This window comes from Xiphias gladius, chromosome 4, assembly GCF_016859285.1.
Source record: "Xiphias gladius isolate SHS-SW01 ecotype Sanya breed wild chromosome 4, ASM1685928v1, whole genome shotgun sequence".
NCBI classification, from domain to species: Eukaryota; Metazoa; Chordata; class Actinopteri; order Istiophoriformes; family Xiphiidae; genus Xiphias; species Xiphias gladius.
This window is the reverse complement of record NC_053403.1, coordinates 15965993-15990463: the sequence shown is the minus strand read 5'-3', so window position 1 is coordinate 15990463 and position 24471 is coordinate 15965993. Positions and strand designations below refer to the sequence as shown.

The 24471-nt window shown below is 39.3% G+C and overlaps 1 protein-coding gene across 3 annotated transcripts; it reads left to right on the top strand.

Annotated features, from left to right (window-relative positions):
• stx7l (syntaxin 7-like) lies at nucleotides 1-7763 on the top strand. 3 transcript variants are annotated; one of them, XM_040126123.1, is made up of 10 exons: nucleotides 1-108; nucleotides 1692-1785; nucleotides 1971-2040; nucleotides 2388-2478; nucleotides 2569-2706; nucleotides 4745-4791; nucleotides 4887-4977; nucleotides 5104-5176; nucleotides 5542-5624; nucleotides 6106-7763. In XM_040126123.1, exons 2-10 carry the CDS (start codon nucleotides 1701-1703, stop codon nucleotides 6199-6201), a joined length of 774 nt encoding a protein of 257 aa, XP_039982057.1. In that variant the 5' UTR covers nucleotides 1-108; nucleotides 1692-1700; the 3' UTR covers nucleotides 6202-7763. The 3 variants fall into 3 exon arrangements, with proteins under 3 accessions (XP_039982057.1, XP_039982059.1, XP_039982058.1); XM_040126125.1 differs by lacking the exon at nucleotides 1-108 and adding an exon at nucleotides 294-384; XM_040126124.1 differs by lacking the exon at nucleotides 1-108 and adding an exon at nucleotides 393-1016.
• The last annotated feature ends 16708 nt before the right edge of the window (nucleotides 7764-24471 follow it).

Genomic DNA, 24471 nt, shown 5'->3' with positions numbered 1-24471 from the left:
ATCACTTCCACCAATGGCTTTGCCTTCACTGCTCCAGGCATCATGTGACTTGGGGGGGGGAGTGGCGGAAAATCAGGAAACAAACTGCCGCTGCAAGTCACACGAAAGGTAAAACGCAAAACTTTTACACAAAGCTGAACATTTAGGGAAGGCTTACGGTCATGGACACGCTGGCATGTTAAACCCGACCGCGTGCTGCTGCTTCATATTTAGGAACGACGAGACTGGGGGGGGGTAGTTCGCCGTCAGGCGGGAGGGAGGGAAATCTCCAAATTATGCCGCGGCTTTGATTGTTAATCAATGACGGCTGCGTGTCCGAGTCAGCGGCGGGATAAAGTTCACACGAAGCACCTTTAAACCCCGACGAACGCAAGCGGCTCTGAAGTAACGACCGCTTCGGCAGTCCTCCTCTCGTCATTGTAAACTGTCTGGGATTTCCGCGTTTTTTCTCGCTGGCAGTTGGGCTACTGTAGTTAATGGTTAAAAAAAAAAAAAAAAAATTACGTGCAGCAAGTCACCTTAAAGCGGACAGCGTGATTAAATGTGCGATTTAGCTTAAATAAAAATGCCCCCCGCCCCCCGGGAGCAGTAACAGTCTGGTTGGCCTCGGTTTGTGAGTTTCCTTGACAGATGCCTCTTTGCATACTGGCCGTGGTTTCAGTCCTCCTGAGTCAACAGCACAGGAAGTCTGCATGACTGGCTTAAAGTAAACACTGACCCAACCCTGTTCCATCTGAGGCTCGGCGTAATAAATGAGGGCAAATGCATCGCTAGGAAATATGGATCATGGATTCTCACTAAAAAGTGGCAAACCTCACGTCCCTTCCTCTGTTGTAAAGAAGCCTGTTGGGACGGCGTGTTTCACCTGGCGCCTGGTTGACCTCTCACGCTTGACCTCTCACTGTGAGGCCAACAGTTCTATGCTCTATGGACAAAAGTGTGTGGACACGCCCGGGTTCTCCAGGTCAACGTGGGGCCGTTTTTAATTCATCAGTTTATCCATGGACCTTTAGCTGGTAGTTTCAACAGTTTTATCCATGGCTTTCAGCTAATTAATCCAGCTGTTTATAGAGTACTTTACAAACTATTTCAAATACATTTTCCTTATCGCCCAACATCCTGTTGGATCTCGCTGATGCTCTTAGACATGGCACAAAATTCCAGCATCTTGGTTCCAAAACCGGTAGAGTCGAGGCTGTAACTTTAGCAGGAAATGTAGATTGCAGACATGTCTATGTTGGGATTAAAACCTGAGCCTGAGGCCCACGTCTGAGGCGAGAGACTGTGAGAGTTATGGGGCGTACAGTAAACGCCGCGTCAGGGCCAAGAAGTTCGGAAAAAAAAATACAGGATACGTTTGTCTCAGGTTTGAAGATGTGTAGGCAGGTTGATGGCTACATAAAGTCTGGTTGCACACTGCATTACTTTATCAGCAGGACATATTTTAACGTGTAGCTGCTTTATTGCCTCTAATTGAAGCCGTCCATGGAGGCGTAGCGATTAAAATGCTGATGGAATAGCTGTTTTATGCAAATGGTGTTTATATATATATATATATAGGCAATTCACCAAAAAGAAACGATTCAAATTAACTAGCCAAATGGATTTAGCGTAGGTACTGACATCTCAGTGTGACTCCTGAATAAATGAATGAATGAATTGGCAGACTGTGTTGCTCTGTGTCCTCACAGCCCCTCATCATGGCCTACCAGGCTGGGATTCAAGAGGAGTCCAGTGTTTTAGTCCAGAACATCAGCTCCAACATCCAGAAGCTCACACTGCTGAGTAAGACTGTACACGCACTACGTGCGCGCACGCACACACACACACACACACAGAGGAAGTCATCATTATTAGCTGCAACATTCAGATTGCACCACTGTTCTGACTCCAGTATTTGAATCATGGCATACACATGGAGATACTTCAGTACAGATAAATAAATGTCTGCACTCATTCTTCCTCACCAGCCTCTGAGCTGCAGAGGGCAGTGTCTCAGCTGGGAACAGAGCAGGACACCAGCCAGCTAGGACAGACGCTGTGAGTTACGGAGGCTGGGTTGTGGGCTTGCATAAATGATCTGCTATGGTAAACAGAACAAATACAGGTGCAAAAACTGGGATTTTTCAATACTGGCCGTCTCATAATAGTAATGTGATTAATTGTCAAAAATAATATTGGACTGATACTGGTATTGGATTTTAAAGCCTGATACCAATGCTGCTTAACATTTTCACTGTAAGAAGAGTCCCACGGTAGTTGACTGTCCTCCACCCCCTGTTTCCATAAATTCTCTGTCTTGCAGTAAAGTCTGGCCAGTCTGTCTGTGTTTAAACAGAATGAAAAAGATTTTGCCTACCTGACATAATTTTTTCTCTGGTCACCAGGCAACAGAAACAGCAGCAAGGCAACCAGCTAGCCAAGGAGACTGACCGACTGGTCAAGGCATTCACTTCGCTTCCTGTTGGCCCTGATCAGGTACTGACCTCTTCAATAACTTTGTTGCTGTTTAACGTCTTACTTTCCCTGCATGTTTCAAGTTGGTAACATTTTTCTGTCTCTCTTAAGCGGCAGAGAAAGATACAGAAAGATCGTCTGTTGAATGACTTCTCCGCCGCCCTAAACAGCTTCCAAAAGACCCAGCGGCAGGCAGCTGACAAAGAGAGAGAGTTTGTGGCCAGAGTCAGAGCCAGCTCCAGGGTGTCGGTGAGTAATCTGCATTGCCTGCATGGTTACAAGGGCCAGGATGTAGACCAGTGAAATGGACAGTGATTAAATAATACATTAATGAGTGACCAAAATCTATATACCAGTGAGTAATTATCAATCCACATTTTTTTTAAAGTTGAATTATGGCTCTTTAGTCAAAATGGGCCCAGTGATGGACTTGAGATCTGTCCAGGATGTACCCAGCCTCACACCCTCACACCCACCCAGCCCCCAAAGGACAAAGTAATTGCTAATAATGGCCAATCTACCACATAGCCCAATTAAGATAACAAGGCTTTAGATAAGAGAGCAGATTTAGGGAAGAGGCGGTTGAAATCAGTGTTTAATCAAGCAGAAGATGCAGGACATCAAACTGAAACTGATGCCCATGATATTGGGAAAAACAGTAAAGGGGCTGGAGCTTTCAATGTCTTTTGTCAGATCATACAAACGATACAAAAGAAGCGTTTATGCCCTTTAATATCATTCATAGCTTGATAAGTGAAGCCCTACAGTATTAGGTGGGATGTAAGACCCTAGCAAAGAGGGTGGAGAGTGTGCACAGCCAACCTCAGTGCATACAAAGGAAAATGAAAGGTCGCCTAATATTGTAAGGCTCCCAAAAATTTAATAATGCAACGTTTCGACCTTCAACGTCTTCATCGGGTAGACAGCCATGTGATCATAAAGCAGATTGTATACACGGACAAAAAATGACTCCACCTACGAATATTCAAATCACATGATACAAAATAATATGAATGTCAGACCCTCTTTTTAACAGTGCGGAAAAGGCTTATTTAGGCATATTAGAATTTTTGTAAATATGTACGACAGCAAGAGTCAGGCTGTTGATTGCCATCAAGGCTCACTGACTCACTTTTGTGAGGTGCTGCAAAGATTTTCTTCCGGCAGCATCTCCCACTGCAGCCAACCAATTCTACAAGAGAACTTACCTTGGCTTATTACAGATATCAGTATCTGCATAGATGCTAGCAGATAAGCATTAAGAAACTGCAGTACATGAAAGACTGTAAAGGCTGCATTTTTAAACATTTCTGAGAGTTATTTTCTAGAAGAGTGTACTGATCAAAACACGTATACTGCCATGTCTGCTGACTTAATGTATTGTCACTGTCATCAGTGATTATAAGCTTACTAAATACTTCTACATTTGGGTTCTATTTCTTAATGATGGAGCCTGTTGCGCTCTCAGGAATTCCCAGCACTTGACAAATAGTTTGATACACTTCCCCAGATGTCTGCCTCCATAAGTCTCTAAATTATACTGTACATACAGTTCTTTGGACTTACTAAAGTCACACACTGTCTTGTTTTGGATCTATCAGTGAAAAAATAATAGTGTATAATAATAATAATAATAATAATAATAATAATAGAATAATCTATTCTGAATTTTCAGCTTGTATTTTTGTTGTTAATTTCTCATAAATGTCCTCAATTACTGTAAACCTCTACCAAAACAGATGTCAGTTGTCTGGAATAACTCAAGTTGTTAAGTCATATTTATTTGAAATGAAAGTTTCGAAGCAAAGTTTCACAATAAGCACTCACATTACTGTGCCACAGACAGTGCCTTTTTATTGTGACTGCTTTAGACACCTATTCCCTTGAGGGAGCCTGCTTGCTAGGCAGCTCTGTTTCCTCACTGCTTATCTCATTGCACAGAAAAGTATCTGTATTTGCTGTGTTCACGCTGATAAGCAGGAACAGTTTCTTACTGCTTTAAATTGTTGATGAGGAACATATCTTGGCTGGGAGGAAAAAGCTGCAGGTTTTACTCGTTCTGTGTCACCATACATACATTTTTGACAACAAACTGTTCTGCAGAAACTGAATCAAATTATATTTAATGAGGAATTACGGTCATGGGCATTATAACATCCCTATCACATCCTGTACCTTCTTAATCGTTGCTGTACCCATAATCATAGTAAACAATGTCCTCTGCCGCATATTTGCAATATTAAGTACAAAAGTATGTTTATTCAAACCTCTGAATTTCCTTTAACAGGGAGGCCAGCCCGAGGACAGCTTTGGAAATGTGTCTCCATTCCCACAGTCAGTCTTCTGTTTCTGAGTATTATTTTCCTTTCTGTTATCATTAGTCACTGTTATTTTAATTATTCTAATTGCATCCGCATTTGTTCCTGCAGTGATTCCCAGGTGCAGGCTCAGTCTGAGGCCATCACTGAAGAAGACCTGAAGCTGATCCAGGAGAGAGAGTCAGCCATCAGGCAGTTGGAGGTGCAAATAAGAATTACATGTCTACAGCAGCACTACTGCATAACTCCGACAAAAGTCGTAGACATGAATGACACCGAAAGTGTCCCTTTTCACATGAACCATCTCTCTGTATGTTCCTTGATTTAGGCTGACATCACAGATATCAATGATATCTTCAAGGACCTGGGGATGATGGTGCATGAGCAGGGAGACATGATAGGTGGGATCTGTCACTTACACATATTGTGCATTACTTGTCCGTTCTTTCTTTTATGTAACTGATAACATTGAAAAATCTACATACAGATGACAAAAACCTAATAATATCTCAAAAAACAAAGCAAAATTAAATGTTAAATTGTTAAATAAATGTTAATAAGGTTTGCATCTACTGGGTTTGTCATGTGATTACATTGTACATGTAGCACCATGCTGCATAAATCTGTATATAATGAAGAAAAATGTGTTTTTTGAAAGTAGGTTTATTATTTCAAGGCTTTGAAAAATTTGTGAAATGGGTGCTCCCCCTTCTGCCCACCTGCTGCATGCAAAACTGTGTGTGTGTGTTTCCTGTGTGTTCCACAGACAGTATAGAAGCCAATGTGGAGAATGCAGATGTGAATGTCCAGAGCGCCACCCAGCAGCTAGCACGTGCTGCAGACTACCAGGTAAAGCACAGAGGACAGAGTAGAGAACTGACAGAAGAGAGTAAAGACAGATATAAAAAGAAGGGATGAAGGAAATGAATGAGAAGAGGAGTGGAGAGGCATTTAAATGTATACATTTTGGAGAAGTTAGTTTGTAACTGATAGCTCAAGAAAGAAATCTGAGCAAGATTCGGTTCCTCGAGGCATCTCTGAGGTAGCAGCATGTGCGCATATATGACTCTCCACCGCCTGCACATGGACTCCCTTGTGTAACAGTTATTAGTCAGTTTGCCTACTTAAATAAGCCTAAGAAAAAGAGGCATAAGGGTGAAAATAAAAGAAAAAGTTACACAAAGTGATCTGATTCATTCTATACCTGTGAGTCACTTCAAAACATCTAATACCCCAAGTGAAACAATCCTTCTCTCCATTAAAATTCAGATGATATCATTATATTTACTTATTGCTAGAACAACCACTTTGTGCTTTTCTCTCCCCCCAGAGGAGATCCCGGAAGAAGATATGCATCCTGGTGATAGTGTTGGCTGTAGCTGCTGTTATAATAGGACTTATCATCTGGGGAGCTGTCAGCAAATGAGGGCTTTTTCCTCTCAGTCATCTACCTGCACAAAGGATGAAGTACCGTCCTTCCTCTCTTCTGCCTCCTCCTTTTCTCGCCCCCCTCATGAGGGGAATCATCGAGACTGTCTCTTTCTTCGGTTCGATTATATTTTAAAGATATTGTAGTCCGCATTCACAGTACTGCACACTCATTCAATGTGAAACAAAACTAGCGCTGGTAGCTTTATTGTTTTAATCAGCATTAATTGAATTATTTGGGTCTGATTTAGGCATGATTTACTTTGACAGGAAAGTGTAAAGATTTTCATCCTCACTTGTTTGTCAGATGGAGGAGTAAACGCAGGTGTTGGTGATTGTTGCTGAGTAACTGTTGCTACTGCCCTGATAATGTTTAGAGTATTTCCATTGAGCTGAATGTTAAATAATATACAGTAGACAATGCTTCTGGGTGCAATGAAGCAGCAAGTGTCTGTAGGCAGGTAATAGAGGATTAACCTTCAGTTCCGTCTCTTCAAAATGCCATATTTCTGTAGCTGCTTTCTTTTATCAGGTTACATATGAAAAGGTCGTGTGTTGAAACTTTCTCCACAGTTAAACTATGAATCAAATAGCCTATGTAAAATGATTGCAAATACACAAAAGCCAGTCTTGCAGCCTTTGCAAAAATGTAGCCAAAGCACATTTAGCTTATTCTAACACAGTGCTCCGACAATATAGCCTTTTTAAACTATTATTTCCTGTACTTCAAGTTATTATGAATAAAAAAAATTAAAAGTTAATTTCTGTTCAAATTCACATTGAATTCCAATGCTAACTGAAGAAGTACTGTACATACACATCATAAATCTTGTGGTTAGGATATTAGATTACATCAGCCAGTCATCAGCCAATCCCCTTACCAAATAATAATGTGAAGAGTTGGTTGTTTAAGTAGGCGGGGTGTTTCCTTTGGCTAGACAATTTTTTTTTTTTTATTTTTTTTTATTTTTAACTGCATAGCTCAAAGAGATTGCATGTATGTCAAGGATAATCTTTTTTATTGAATTAAATTACCTATCACACCACAGATGATTATACACAAAGAATGTAAGTGCAACTTGTACAGCAGTCAGTGCAGATGAGGGTCAAGTAATAGCTGGAGTTGTGGTTTATGGTTTGTTTTAACCTACTTAGGTTTGCTTCATTTAAAACCCCTGCACACCACAAAGGTGCACGTAGGTGGCCATAGCTATGACAATCAGTTGTGGTCCTGAGGATTGGTCTAATCAGCAACAATATGTGGAAACACCTCTGTGTGCAGGAGCTTTACCCTGGTTCACAGAAAAGCATTGACAGTCTTTTCAGTCTCTGTTTTTCTGTAACTAACTAATTATCACTTGTATGAAGAAACCAAAACCTACTAATACAAATTACATGAAGTTAGATACAGAGAACAGTAAGATAAAGCAAACACTAATACTACTCATGCCACAACTGTTTGACCCAGATGTAAAATTGTTATCACATGTATGTTTTTAATATTAAGATTTAGCTGCCTACCATGTGCTGAATAAATTACCTGAATTTACTGAACCTGAAGTGAGAAGGGTGCCTTTTTCCAAATGCTAAAATTGTTTTTTACATGATTACATTATTCTTTGATAAAATAATAATACTACCCAGAATTTTATCTACATCTCAGTCCTGCTGTGAAAGCCCTAGTTATTCATATGGAGATCTAATAAATTGTATGTGAAACTTGATTATATACTGAATCTCAATAGACTGAGAGGTTGGCTCACTTTAAATTTCAATTCAAGAAGCATATTCTCTATATAAAAAGTGGTTAACAGACTCAATACAGTTTTGAAGGTTGCAATCTGATGTGCAGAATTGGTAAAAGATTAGTTTAAGCTGCATAGTTGCATAGTAGGGAATATCAGCTCAGTATGAGGCCAGCCAGAGCTTTCATGCTCTTGCTTTACTTTTTTTTTTAATTTTTTTTGTGATGCAAGAACTTGTTCCTGTTTCTTGAGAGGAACATTAACTATTAACACTATTTTGTGCATATAAGGAAATCCTCATGGCTAAGACTCAGCTAACCACAGCTGAGTAAAATGGGGCCATTAATTGTTGGGGCCAAGCCAAACATGACAGTGTCATCTGCATAAAAGTGAAAATCTACATTTTACATGTCGCAACATTTTTAACAGAAACATAGAGAAAACAAAATGCAGTCCACAAGGTCCATTTAAAAAAAAAAAAAAAATCCATCTTTAATAGACACTCATCTTTAATTCAAATATTGCTTTAACCATGTCGGAATTACAGCCATTTTTATAGTCCCTCATTTTCATAGGCTCCAAAGTAATTGGACAATCGACTGACAATCAGTTTCATGGCCAGGTGTGCCCTGTTCCCAAATTAAGTAGATAAAAGGTCTGGAGTTGATTCCATTTGCATTTGGTAGCTGTTCATGGGAACTCTCTATGTGGTCCAAAGAGGTGGTGATGCTTCACAACATCTAACCATGTCAAGAACACTCTTGAGGAGGAAGGCGTATAATTGTCAAAGTCTACAATCAAGAGACGCCTTCATGAATGTAAATATAGAGGGTTTACCACAAGGTGCAAAACATAACACTCAAGAACAGAAAAGCCAGATTAGACTTTGCCAGGAACCCTCTAAAAAAAAACTGCCCAGCTCTGGAACAAGATTCTTTAAACAAATGAAACTATGATTAATTTGTACCAGAATGATGGGAAGAGAAGAGTATGAAAGGGGAGAAGAACGGCTCATGATTCAAAGCATACCACATCATCTGTCAAACATGGTGAAGGCAGTGTTATGGCATGGGCAAGTATGGCTGCGAATGGAACTGGGTCACTGGTGTTTATTGATGATGTGACTGCTGATAAAAGTGGCAGGATGAATTCTGAAGTGTACAGGGCTTTACTATCTGCTCAGATTCAGCAAAATGCTGCTAAACTGATACGGACAGTACTTCACAGTACAGATGATAATATAGAAATATACTGCGAAAGCAATCCAAGAGCTTCTAAAGGCAAAGAAATGGAATACTCTTCAATGGCCAAGTCAGTCACCTGACCCAACTGAGCATGCCTTATACTTACTGAAGACAAAACTGAGGTCAGAAAGACCTATAAACAAGCAGCAACTGAAGGCAGCTGCAGTAAAGGCCTGGCAAACAATCTCAAGGGAAGAAACTCAGCATTTGGGCATGTCCATGGGTTCCAGACTTCCGACAGTCATTGACTGTAAAGGATTTTCATCCAAATATTAAATGTAATCCTTATATTTACAATTATGTTTGTTTGTCCCATTATTTTTGATCCTCTGAAAATAAGGGAATAAATATAAAAATGTCTGTAATTCTTAAACGGTTAATGTGATATTTTTGTCTGCTCTGGGGTGCAGATCAGTGAATAATTTTGTTAAACGGTTAGTTTGATATTGTTTCACATCCATTATGGTTGTGTACAAAGGCAAAGTTATGAAAATGTTGTCACTGTCCAAACACTTATTGACCTGACTGTATAAATAAAAGGGGACCAACAACAGATCCCTCTGGTACACCTTGGGAGACCTTTTGTTTAAACATTTTTGAAAACATCTAATCTGGTCTGAAAAGAGTTAAAAACCACATCACATGCAACCTCCTTGTTTACCCCTTAGACTGACGGAAGTAAATTTCAGGCAGCCATGAGAGGATGAGATCAGGGCACAGATGGGAGTTAGCTTGTATATGTCAGAGCAGACAGTGTTGGAGTTGGACCGGGATATGGAAGTAACAGACTGCTGTGACGCAGAAGGCAAAGGTTTCCTTGGCAGAGTGAGAGGCGAGAAGGATTTGGACACGGTGTTGTAAATACATCACTCGGGCAGAGAACGGGTTGAACTGGGCGTCAGTAGGACAGGGAATATTTTGGGCTGGTTATACACACAGCAAGTAGCAGGTTTCTGCAAAGAGCTGAGCAGGATTTTCCTTCCAAACACAAATTTCACAGCTAAGGAGGCTCAGGAAAGATTGACCGGGTGCAAAGTTACTGCAGGGGAAGCTGGGGATGTTCGGTTTGAAGTGGACAAACACATAGGGAATTATTTGTTTGTTTTTCAGTTGATGTAATTTTCCTTTATATTTATTTTACTGCCTTGTTTAAGAAAAATGCTTAACACAGATACACATGTGAATCTAGCAGACAAGAATCAAGGCTGATCAAGGTAATCTGTTGATGAATCTCCATCTCCTGGGGCACAGAGGCTGCTTGTGCCTACTGCCGTGAAAAATCACAAATGATGACAGAAGTTGGAGTCACAGGAGAGACTGTACATTTCACTCTACTATGATGCAGATAAATTGGAGAAATAACTTAATAACTTACTCAATGGGCAAACACTGAGCTCACTGAAGTTAGGTTTACTTAGGTGTGTCTTTAGAAAGTGGATTGGGGGAAATAGCAAGTTGCTGTTAGTATTCCTTTCCATTAATAAGCAGAAAGTTGCTCTTCTAAATATGTAATTCTAACAGCCAAGGTGACACTTTTCAAGTTTGCTTCTTTTCCCCAGAGACAGAGGGGATGAGACACAACATTTTCATAAAAGAAACTCAAATATTGGCTGTTGAAGGATTAAATATGGCTCAGTAACAGTATTTCATAGAGCTGAATAATCATGCTTTATGTGCAGAGAGTTGTACAAGAAAAAATCCACATCTTAAAGGGACGCTCCAGAAATTTGGTACTGGATTTACATTAAGTTGGAGGACCTGCAGGAGGCAGATTAAAGAAAGAATAGTCAAAATTGAAGCTGCAGAAGCAAGACATCCTGCCTTTTAGTTGCTAAATGCTCCAAAAGCACTGGATCCTACATTGCCCATAATGCAACTCGATATAGTCTTTCGTTAAAGCTTTCCTGCCTGGTAAATTCTTATATCTTTCAAACTCTATGCCCCAGTTTGTAACACAGGCTTTCTCTTAAAATTTTGAAATCTCAAGCCAAATCCAAAATGACATCATCAGGGTTATTTTTTCAGACTTTAGAAATCTCGCTTCAGAGCCTCAAAAGACATTTCACAACTGTTTTCACAGACTAATTACAACTTCTCCTGACAAGTTAACTTACTGGTGAAGTGCCCCTTCTAAAATACTCCTTTTTGAAACTTCATGACATGTTTGCTTCCATAATGATCATGTTTAAAATTGGTTTAAAAAAAAAAAAAGCATGTTTTGCGTCATATCAAAGAAAGTAATTATTGCTGCCAGCAGGGGGCAGTGCGGGATTACCTACCATAACCATCAACTCCATAATATACCACTATGCAATGGTATTACTGTGCATTCTTTTTCTGTTAGACTGCCATTCAACCTGACTATGTCAATTTGCATATAACACAGTTTTTAGGAGATCTACCCACAATAGATATTTAGCACATCGTCATTGCCCACTATTTACAGTAGTGCACACTTGTAGAGGGTAAACTTGTTAAGAGAGAAATACACCACATATTATAGAATAAAACCAGATTCTTCTTAACTGCATCAGATCTCTGTCACAGCCGGTCAGAGCTTTGATCTGAGAGTTTTTTAGGTCCAATCCAAGTTAATTAGCCTTGATCAAGGTCCGGACTGTTCTTCAAAGTGGCTGCAGCTCACTTTCAAGCCCTTCAGCAGCACATCCCTCAGAAGTGTCCTTGAGGGAGACAGCGAATCCTTGTCTGCTCTGGGGTGCAGATCAGCAAATAAGTACTCCCATCAGATGGAGCGGTAATAGCTATAAAGTCACACATTATTTTTTCAGCTGAAATTGTGTTAGCAGTAGCCGTGTCCTCATAGTTATCATAGTTAGATACCGTAGTTCGAAAATTATCACTAAAGTATCAATATATTTAAAAAAAAAAAAAAAAAAGGTATTCATGTATTTTCCTCATCAAGCCTGCAGCCCTGTGTGCATCTGATCAATGCACACAGGGTTAAAAGGTATATCATAAAAATCTAGGAAAATAAAATCTGTGTTGTTGACATCTTCAAAATGTACCTGTAACTGAGCATCCCAGTCTCCATCCGTGGTCTCTGACTTGTAATCCTCAGGCCTAGTCCAGGGCCCCAGAGGGCAGCATTCCTCCCTGCAGCCCAGGAATGTAAACTTTACTTTGGAGTCCAGCTGTGGACCAGCAGGAGGAATGCAGCATGTTTGCTGTAAAAAAGTCCTCTCTGTGGTGTACTCACTCTGAAAAAGAAATATTAAGGAAAAAAAAGTCATAAATAAAGATGAGGTAAAGCTGGTGGGATGGTGGGATGACAACTGGCACTAGAACAGAAAAACATGCTAGCGGGTAAGATGGGTTTTTAGATTTAGAGGCTTCTGTGTATTCTGGTAAATATTGATGTTTTTCTGAAGAGGAAGTAGCTCTCCGGTATGTGACAGGATGTTCCACGCTTAGAGGAAACCACTGCACTCACCTGCTGTTTCAAGGTAAAATTCCAACACTGAAGAAACCCTGAGTACACCTGCACTTATTCCCTCCGCATTGAAAAACAAAATAAATAACTAACATCAAGTAAGTGCACATAGTGTAATTTTGGTAACTTAATACGCTGGTGATTTCTGGTGGAAGCTAGTGGCAAATGACTGAAAAACTGAAATAACCAGAGAACATATGATGTCAGTAAACAATATACACCAATCTGCCCCAACATCAAAACCGATAACTGGTTTTAATGTTGTGGAAGATCAGTGTACATTATGCTCATGGTCACGAAAGTGCCTTGTCTTTTCATAACAAAGTACACCTAAGGGATAGGAAAGTCAAAACATCTATTTATGTTGCCCTCAGTCAACCCCTTTTTAGTGTCCATACAGCAAAACTCATAGTGGGAATAGGGCGTTGTTTTTTTTTGCAGCCCGGATTCTTGCCATGTCTAGTAGTGTTTCACTATGAATGAATGAATCTAAGAGTTTGTTAATTCTGATAAAGTATATCTAAAGCTGCTCTAATCAATATTAACAATGGATCAAATGACCGTGTGTAATGTGATAGGGGATGCTCATAGTGATGACCCAACAGAAAATTATCCTCCGACTGCAGTTCCCCTAAGCTCTACTGAGCTTTTTTCAGTTTCTTTCAGCTCATTGTTTTGGTTTTACATCCTGCTACTTCACTGTTTTGGTTCAGTCACACCACTCTCACCAATGAAATCAATTCCAGTCAAAGCAGACAGCTGTTTTCACTGGTGTGTCTCAACCTGGTGTGCCAAAGGCAAGAGGACTTCATGTCTTGTTGCCTTGGACACACCATTTTGAGACTAATTCAGTTGCGGCTATTTACATACAATATCACTTAGAGTAAACTCTAATGTTATCTAGCATCCTGCTCCTGTTTCCTAGCCTGTAATTTCTTTAGCTACTAATTGGCTCACAGGTCTGTATTGTATGCATCTCTGCATCACAAGTCCTGTTTTAGGCAAATTTTATTCACAAATCCCCAAATACATTCTTAGGAATTTTTGCAGTCACACTGTGTGTGTATGTATGTGCGTGCACCTGTGCATATGAAATAGAAAAGGATATAGCGAGCAAATGCACACATAAGACAATTATGCATATTTGTTGTCCAACTAAAAGTGTCCCTACCAAAGCTGAGGCCAAACCTACGCCCATGATCATAGGGATAGCACTATATTTTCATTAGTTTGGGTGGGTTCCAGAGTGAAAAACTTCTCTCAGTTTGCATTTTTACAACAAAAAAAAGAAAAGAGTCCTATCCTTGCTCCCAATTCAATTCTCCTATACTCTGTTTACAGCCTCCTACATGAACTTGTTCCTATAACTATTTGTGCCTTATTGTTTATCCTTGTGGTTTAAATGCTCAGCTTAGAACCTAGAGTTGTATCTTTGCTGTGTGAGCTGACGGCTCTTCTTCCTGCTGACATCTCTGATTTGAATTTACAGGTCAAATGGACATTGCCTTGATTTATTAAGTTGTAACAAAGAGAAAGTAAAGTAGGCTTTCATCAACCTCCCCATTCACCTTATTTGTTACATCTTGTGTGAACAAGTTAAATACCATCCTGGTGTGCTTACCTCAAATCATCTCCTATATATGTAGGAGACTGTTTTGTATAGAGGAACGTAACCAAGAGAGAAAATGCGGGAAGACAAACTATGGTGACCTTGTGTAATGCAACAGACGTCATAACCTCCAACCACCACACCGTTGGTGGGAATGAAGAATGAGGGATGGAGGTAGGGATGGAGGAAGTCAGGGAGGTAACTGAGGAATGGATGTGTGTCTCCTAGGTGGCCATGTTGTTACTCTGGAAGGATGTGGGCACTGGTCAGACCACACACACATACACACAAACAGACACGCACTCATACAGTGCACACAGTAGTAGCAAGGCCTGGCTAAGCCTCTGCTCATGTTATTGTTATGCAGTGGTAAGGGTTTAACTCTGGGGCTTCACCATGGTGGGAGCCTAGGAATTAGAGTCTGGGTTAGTGCAGTGGTAGGTATTTGATTCTTGGTTTCTGAAATGGTGGGTAATAAATTGTGGGTGTTTGTCATGGTGGGACTGGAAGAATTTGGCTCTGGGTTAGAAGTTCCTGTTGAACTGCAGTTACACTTGGAGAGTTTGGATGAAAAAGGAAAAACATGCCAGCAGAGTTAGCTAGATGGTGTTCCATTCAAACTGCATAATTTTAGGCAATTATGGAACCAAATATACATCATTTTCTGTGTTTGTTTTCCTTCCATGGTTCTAGCTACGTGCAGTTTAACTTATTTGGCTATTTTTGCTAAGAGTGAGCCTTAAAATGTAATTGTAATGGAAAAGGCAGAGAATAAGGTAATTTGCTGTGCACTACACATACCCTTATCTTTAGAGTGGGAGTTATTGATGCACAGATAAATGGCTGGAGCATCATTGAAAAGCTTTGATTTTAAAACCCCTGAAAACTTGGTTTCTAAAAGTATTCCTCTACAACATTAAATATACATCACTAAATAAGCAACTTAAAAAATTAAAGTTAAACTTGGGAAAACATACTTATTTATCATTAAGCATAATTTAACACTCGAAAACTCAGCTAATCTGCTTCATCAGGATTGTACAGGTGTGGTTTGATCACAATTGATTGACAGTGATGGCGACATGATCAGACAGTTCCACAGCTGTCAACACATTTGGAGCATAGACAAGGACACTAATGTAAAAATATAAAAATATCTCCCAAATTCTCTCATCTCTCAAAACTGTTCAACCTTTGGCAGAAAATATTTTGTTAATGTAGGATCCCATCAATGATAGTAAGTAGCTGATTGAGAAAATATGTTTTCAGGGCCTTTCATTTTTTTCTGGATGTACAGTCTGTCTGGAGTTTCACAATAGTCATAGTTGGATATATCCTAGGATTTAAAAAACATGAAGTACTTTTTGGTTTGCAAATAATATCGAGTATCACTCTGGTGACAATAATATAATAAAGACTGTTAACAGTGTTAACATTGTAAACTTAATTAATTCCTTTATTATTAGATTTTTTGATAGATTTTATAAATATGTTTCCTTTCTTTGCACAAATAAGATTTTAAATTGAGATTAAAACTCTTGTTGAGGTAAACTATTTTTCAATTATTTATTTCAGTGTGATGGATTTACCGGAAAACAGCAGACAAGCAGGATTGCACACCCATTATTTACAGATCCTGGCCCTGAGCCCTAAGTGAATTATACTTGTTAATCAGCTGCACTGAAAGGCGTTTGACGTCAGCGGTGGACAAAGCTAACAGAACAAGAGGTGTGAAGACTGTGTGCATGAGTGTGTTTGAGTAGGCAGGTGGGGCTGTCAAGGTCAAAGGTTAAGAGGGGTGGATGGGTGGGGCAGCCGTGGTGGTCGGGTGACAGCTGCTCAGCAAACACAGCTTGCTGTCACAAACACATCAGATATATGAATAGCCACAAGTCTGTGAGAGAGACAGAGGAACGGTAAGTGTGTGAGGGAGGGAGAGGAAGGAAGAGAGGTAGATAGAGAGCTCACGAGTGGGAAAGAGTGAAGGAGGGAGGCCCTCGGTTTACTCACAGTGGTACGATATGTTCGTCATGTTTTCACATCGGGGGGATTCTCAGACTACTTGTTTCCATTTCACTGTCAGGCATCTATGTTCAACTGTCCAGATCTAGCTGAGATTAGTACAGCTGGTCTATGAGACCAAAGAACTGAGACAAGATGCAATGAAGTATACAGATTAGACTGAACTGAGATAAAATGAGACAAAATGACCTTCACAAATGAGACGAAAAAGGAGATTGATTTTATAAGGCAAGATGAGGTGATATATGTGTTGAGAAAAGATGAGAAGAGCAGAGAGTAGATACATTTAAATTAAATTAATTTTACAGATGAGATGAGATAAAATGAACTTTAATGAAGAGATGAAATGAGACAATCAGGATGAGACAGAGATAATACAAGACACAAAGTGAGAATACAATAGAGTAGATGATAAGAAAAAGAGATGAAATGAGACAAGGTTACCTACACTAACAAGGTAATAAAAGATAATATAATATTTACAAAGGAGGAGAGATGAAATGATATGAGATTATACGAGATTAGAAAAGGTGATTTTGGATGAGATTAAATTAAATTAGCTTTACTGATTACATGAACCTGAGATGAAATGAGGAAAAAATGATGTTCACTATTGAGATAAAAAGATAGCATGAAACTTTATTGAGGCTGCAGAATGAGATGTTATGATATGACATGAAACAGGAAGAGGAGTAGTTAGAGGTTAGATGGGACAAAATTAATTTCTTGATGAGATCAAATACATTTTGTTGATGAGTAGGAGACAATTCAAAATTAGAAAGCAATGCAATAAAATAGAGATGGGATCACATTATATTACAATATATTACATGAGATGTGATGAAATAAATTAAACAGATTAGATGGGACTGAGATGAAAAGAGATGAGATTGTCTGTCAGGGATGAAATGGGGCATAAGATAAAATGAACTATACAAATGAGATAGACTGACATAAAATGAAACAAGGTTACTGTTACTAATAAGATGAATAAAGAGATATGATTAACTTTTCTGGGTGCAAAAGATGAGATAATATACCACAAGATGAGAGAAGATGAGAAAAGGTGTAGTTAGATGTGATGAATTTAAATTAGCCATGAGATGAAATGAAACAAGATGACTTTCACTATTGACATGAGAACAAAGCTGATCATAAGAAGTAGGGAATGAAAGATAAAACGGTATATGAAATGGCAAAATGAGATGATTGAATGTGATGAGAAGAAATATACGTATGAGATGAAAAGGAAAAAAATTAGTTAACATGAATTTTAAAGAGGAGACCAAAGATGAGATGATATTAAATGAGACTAAACAAGATAAGGTGAGGAGAGGGTAAATGAGTTGAATTTGAATTAGCTTTACTCATGAGATGAGATAAAATGAGATGACAAACTTTATTGATTAGTAAAGTTATGAGATGGAAAAAGGGAGAACTCGATCTGCATTGAGAGGGTGAAATGAGATGAGAAGAGACAAGATAAGAAGAGGTAAGGTTGGATAAGAAGTTATTGATTAGATGAAAAGAGACTAAACAAGATGAGAGAGATAATACAAGACATGAAATGAGATCATCATCATTATTACTGCTTTGGCAGGCTCTGACAACAAGGTTAATTGTTGCAATTTTGTGAAACTTTGAATCTTTTTCTTTAGATTTTCTCTGAGGGTTCAGGCAGTCTTTACTCAACCAAAGATATACAACAAGTTAACAGGTTCAAGTAAGGCTTCAGCTAAATCCATCCCCATGTTTCTGTTCTGTGACCAGTTCAATCCGACCCTCAAAGGCACAAATCTGCCACCACATCAAATGTTTTCTTTTCAGATCTCAGTATAGACTTTTGCTTTCTGCCTTAATTTATCCTGGTAATATTTGCCAAGCACACATGCTCTCTTTCATCAACACCCTACTTCACACATACAACGTTACACACACATTCATACCTGGCTGTTGCCCACTGCAACCACAGTCTTTTACTGTTGGTCCAGTGGGCAGCTCCACCAGAGCAATTTGGACGTCAAGGGCATTTCTATGGTGTTAGCTCAAAGACAGGAGAGCAGGTCACATACATCACCATGATCTACATTTTTCTTGGCAAATCAGGGATCCAAAATCTAAATTCTTCTCATCAGCCTAAACTTTTTCCAAACTTAAGGCCTCCACTTATTGGAACTAGACATTTTGTGCAATGAAAGGCATTTAGAAAGAACAATCCATTCGGTGAAATGATTTTGGAAATCTTTGGCAGGAAATCAACCTTTTAGATATCATACTCTCGAAAAACATTTTATATATTCTGTGGTCTAAGTTCTTACCCAGTTTTTCAGAGCAGCTGAATTAAAACAAAAGAGTTTTTAAGTGACATTCTTCCTCATCAAATGATCAGTTTACTTATAATGCATGTAAATTAGTTTATTTTAGAGTTATTCTATTCTCTTTTAGTAATTTCCCTTTAACTGGAATCTTCTTCTCAGTTTAAGGTGTTTGGATGCTGAGATGTGCTAATTAGCATTAGCTGAGGAAGATGGGAATGTCATCAGTTTTGCAGGGATTTTGTCATAAACCAAATTACTGGACAAATTTTGGGCTTTGATGTTATGATGGCACAAGGTGAAACGTTAGTGATCACCAAAGTTATTACAATTCAACCTGTCAGGTCATAAATGTCTGTACCATATTTCAATGCAATCAATTGTTGAGATATTTCTCTCAAAACCAGAAATGTGTACTTCATGGTGGTACTAGAGGAAAAGTCAAGGGATCCCCAAAATCATTCATTTTCATTGTTTGGGAACCATGAATGTCTGTACAAAATTTGATTGCAATCAATCTAATAATTGTTGTGCTATTTCTGTTTGGACCAAAATGGTGGACTGACTGACAGACTGATGGACATTGCCGTCCTTAGAGCCAAACCACTAGCATGGCTAAACACACAGGAACCGTGGAACAGCTCATCTGCTGTATGAGATTTTTGTCTGTTGTGCAAAAAAAGTTGGCACATTCTCTAAAATGATGCGTTTTTCAGCAGACCTACATTATATAATTACGGAATCAAGTGCCAGACAGCAAGGATGGTTATCCTCAGTGGTTCGACTGTGGCTCAGTGTTCCAGGCAAACTGCTCAGTGCTCACCTCTTCATAAGAGCCCTCCCTTCATGCGGCAACATGTTGCTCTGCTCAGACCAGTCTGAACTGCCCCTCACTAGGACACGGCCGCTCCAGCATCAAACGATATTTTTAATCAAGTGGTCAAAAGCTATTGCACAAACATTCTAAAGTAGCTTAGGTCAACAGTGTCCCAGAGCCTGTTCTGTTAGCTGGAATGCTCCTGTACGCTGCGAACAGGCCTCTCTTTGTGCTTCAGTCCAGCAGCCTCACGCCACACCGCACCGCTCTGGAATCCTGTTTGTTTTCTTTCAAATTTCTCAACCTAGTTCACTCCGATGTGGAAGCGCAGTGTACTTTGTGTGTGTGTTAGTGTGTGTCTGTGTGTCTGTGTCTGTGTGTGTGTGCTTACTGAGTTTTAAGGAGTGTGCTAAGTGTGCATCTGTGTTTGTACCGATGCAGCAACAGTATGGCTCATTGAGCATGTGCTCATTTTAAGCTGGTGCCAAAGTTCACATGCTTTAAAGTGGAACATATGGGAGGTTTAAAATATTATAAGCTTTGTATATCACAAACTTTGTAAATCCAGCCGGCCCTAGAGTATGTCATTAATGTGAGGAGTAACAGATAGATGCCTACTGAACCCAACTGCTTTCTGTTGCCAACAGGCCCGGTTTTTAATTCACATTCATTTCAGTCACTGCAGGAGTTTCTTTCACAGAGCTCGCTCTGGTATTTAAATGAATATGTCTGATTGAAATACCAAGTTTCCCAAAGACTTGTACATGGTGAATTTCCCCTACATTCAGGGACAAGAAAAAATCTTGAACTTGAATCAGTTGTTTTACATTTTTGGACTCCCCCACATTCATTTCTAGTCAATCCACTTATCTAACCAGTAATCTGCAATTATCCACAATACAGCAGGCTTGTTAACGCGCTCAGTGCTGACCGGACAAACACCTCAGGCTTTCCCTCTCATACTTTTAGTCCTCCTCCCCTTTCTCCTCATTTCTACTGCTGGCTGATCAAACCAGAGGAATTCATTATCCCGGAAACCTTTTACAGAACAGAGCGAGCCAAGCAAGGCAATGCTATTCTTCTTTCCTGTCCTACCTGACAATGAAACTATAGCATAAAACCGACATTTTATTTCTGCTACTGATGGCCACTGTCCTCTTGTCATATGAATTGTAACCCTGGCTGGCGGGAAGCCGAGTTTTTAAACTGAATAGCCTGGTTCTGTAAGGAAAGTGTCTGACACATCACAACTGTTCCAATAATGTACATACCATCTGGACTTTGAGAAGGTATCTTTTCAAAAGTTGAGACTTCTTAAAAAAATCTTTGCATATCTCAGTATAAACAATTGCTTTATATGGATTTAATGGTTAATGTTCGAAAGACAACTTTCTCATGGTAGTTTTGGTATGGCAAAGGAACTGACTGATGTGAAAATATTGCAGTTATCCAGCTCACACTGGGCAAGAGGTGTGTTACAACCTGGACAGGTCACAAGTCTGTCACAGACAACCATTTACTCTCACATTCACACCTACAGGCAATTTAGAGGTGAAAATTTTCCTCACCTGCATGACTGTGGGAGGACACTTGTATAGACATGGGGGGAACTCCACACAGAAAAGCCCAGCTGTAGGCTGGTCAACAAGAGATACATGGAGTAGATTTACATATGACAAAAGTGTATATATTAACAGATAGGATTAGGAATAGCATTGTAAAATAATTTGTCCTGGTGGTGTAAAAAGCTTGTACATTTCTACATTTCTGGATTAAGAGTTGGATATTTTGGGAGTATATTCATTCACTTGCTTTCTGAGAGAATATTGATACCATTCTCTTGCCGGAGAGCTAAACCTTAAGCTATTGCCGGCAGCCAGGGCCCCATTAGCTGTTTCCCCGTGTTTATAGTCTTCGTGCTAAGCTAAGCTAACTGTCTTCTGGCAGTGGCTTCATATTTACCGAGCAAATACAAGATAACTCTCAGCAAGAAAGCGAATAAGATTGCTAAAAAAAAAAATGTCGAAAAATTCCTTTAAAGGAGCAACCAGTTGCAGAGGTTGTTGTCTTTGTCTTCTATTCAAATAATTCAGGGAGCATGGCCATGTTTTTGTATCATAAAAATGAGTAGAAAGTAAGATGAGAAGCACTGTCTTTCGATGTCTAGGCCAGAGTATGTTCAAGAAAGTTTTTTGAGACATACATTTTTGGAAAATGCATCTCAGCAAAAATAACCATTAGAAAAGTTAAGAAAATATGGTGGATGATCTAATGCATATTGAGCGACTTTGTTGTTATTGATGATGTTGTTATCTCACCATGTATCTTTGAGCATCCATTTTTTGCCTGTCGTTTTCTCACTCCAATGTGTTTGACTCTTTTTCAAACCCTTTACTGCTACATTTCCAGTAACCTGAGGAAATGCCTTTTCTGGGCTGTCCCACTAAATGCCACATATAGGCGGCCCCTTCTAATACTGCAGGGTAGGCTGCTCTGAAAAGCCCCTCCAAAATACTCTGCAGGGCGGTGTGTCCTGAATGTCCTGCACCTGCATAAACATGCCGAGCCAGGAGAGCTGCCTGCCGCCCTGCCAGGCACACTAAACCACATGTCCAAAAGGCAGGAGAATAACATACCTGGGAACAGTTACCGTGAGAAGCAAAGGTAAAGTAGAATACAGTTAACCACAAAAGGTTGCAGGGTAAGAAAGGAGTAATATTCGATTTATACATGCTTAATTAAAGTCAGTATGTAAAGTGAGGTTTTGATTTTGCAATTACAGACAAAACATACCTGGTCACAACATACAGAACACTACATATGTGTGATATAAAACAAAGAACTAGTAAAAGATCTTTGGCTATCAGACACAGGGAGGGAAAAAAGAGAAACCAGATGGATGAAGGAGACAAAGAAAAGGAAAAAAATGTCAAAACTGAAATCAGATTGAGTGAGAGAAACAATTTGGAAACTTCAGGGATAATTAAACAAAGTGAGTGTTTAAACGGTAAAAGAAAAAAATGTGTTGGGACCAGAAAGAGTCTGAAACAGGCCTCTTAAACAGGCCGCATATTGACACGCTGTGACAGAACACCTACCTGTCAGACTTGCCCTATATAGGTTTTCGCCTCACAGGGACAAGGCTCCATATTCACACAGCATCACGCGACACCTCGTAGTTACGTAACTGTTGCACCCTTCAATCATTGTGCTATAAGTGAGACCTCACAAGGGGCCCTGGTTCTGCTGCTTTATAGTACAGGAGGCTCAGTTTTAGCTAGTGGGCCTCCATGTTTAATCCTGTAGGACTCTGAACTGTAGAAATTTCCTTCAAAAGTGATTTAGTCTAACTTTCAGCCTTGTTTCCTGGATTTAGAAATACTAACCATTTGTAATTAATGTCTCTTGACTCTATCTGGGTTTGTTGAAAGTTGAAAACAGTGATTCATTACTACAATGCACTGGCAATGAAAATACTTTATGTCGTCATATCTAGAAAATGCATTACATGAATTGTAAAAAAAAAAAAAAAAAAAATCCTAGTTGGCTGCCAATGATTTGATGGATACCCAAGTGATAGTTCCTTCTGGCATCATCATCTCCTCCTCCTCTGCTGCTGCTGATGGATTTATACACTGCCTACGACTGGATACAGCTGGAAAAATAGCAGTGAGCTCACAGTTGAAGCATCAGCCACATTAGGGGGTAACACAGATGATGATACTTTTAACTCGATTACGATTTGTAAATCTGACAAACTAATAATCTTTAAAGCAGACATTACAGTATGTTGCTTTGTTGCATTTTGGCTCTTGAGTAAGACTGTTCTCATTGCAGCCATTAGAGATGAACTGAAGGGTAAACTGAGTTTCAGTTGAACTTTTGCACATTTTGTTTGAAAGCTGACAACCCAGAGTATATAAATAATTTGTAGAAACTTAAAAGAATCATTCTGCATTTTGGGAAATACACTTACTTGCTAGCTTGCTGAGAGTTAGATGAGAAGTTTGATACCACTCTCACATCTGGTATGTATATCAGTATATCAGTATGAACCAGGAGTCAGGAGACAGTTAGCTTAGCATAAAGACAGGAAAAAGGGAGAAACAACTAGCATGTCCAAAAGTAGTAAAATCTACCTACCAGCGCCTCTAAAGCTAACACGTTACACCTCAACTGTTTAATCTGTACAAAAACCAAAATGTAAACCACCAACTTGCGCTTTTACAGGAGGCCAAGTGTTTGACTATTTCTTAGCCAGGGGCAGTGACTTCCTCGTAACATTGTCTTGTTAAGCTAAGCTAATGTCTCCTGGCTCTAGCTTCATATATACTGTACAGCTATGAAGGTGGTATCAATCTTCTCATCTAACTCATGACAACAACACAAATGAATGTATTTCCCAAAATGTTAAACTATTCTGTGCTGTTACCAACTGGATAATTACCTCCACCAAGTAGGTAATGTTTTCATTCATATCTGTTTGTTGATTTGTTGGTTTGTTTTATTTGTCAGTGGGAGTATGCAAAAAGTACTGAACCGATTTGCACCAAACTTGATGGAGGGATTCGGCATGGGCCAGGGAAGAACCCATTGGTGCTGATCTGGTTAAAGGGGTGGATCCATGAATTTTTTATCACTTTCCTTAACATTGCACGATAGGGCATTTTTCGACATAGTTATTTGCTTCTATTTTTCTCTCCCTGTGATGCATTGCAGAACTGCAGCACCGTACCCTTGTGTCACTCTTTGATTAGGTAACAGAGTGCTTCCACACAAACGATGCAGTGAGAATGTCTTGCGGGACATTGTAGTTAATTCAAAGTTCATCTGCTTTTATGCTTTATATGGGCATTGTCAATATGTAGCTAATAAGTTGATGTAACATGTTCTCCTATCTCAATACAGGGAATATTTCTTTTACTTACTCTTTTTATTACTTATTTGATAAATATGTTCATATGTCTGTCCTGGCTTACTGTAATATTTCCAGTTAGCTTACTGGAGCATTACAATGATTCTATGTATGGTAATCAGTTGTTGTTTATACTCTAACATTATCATA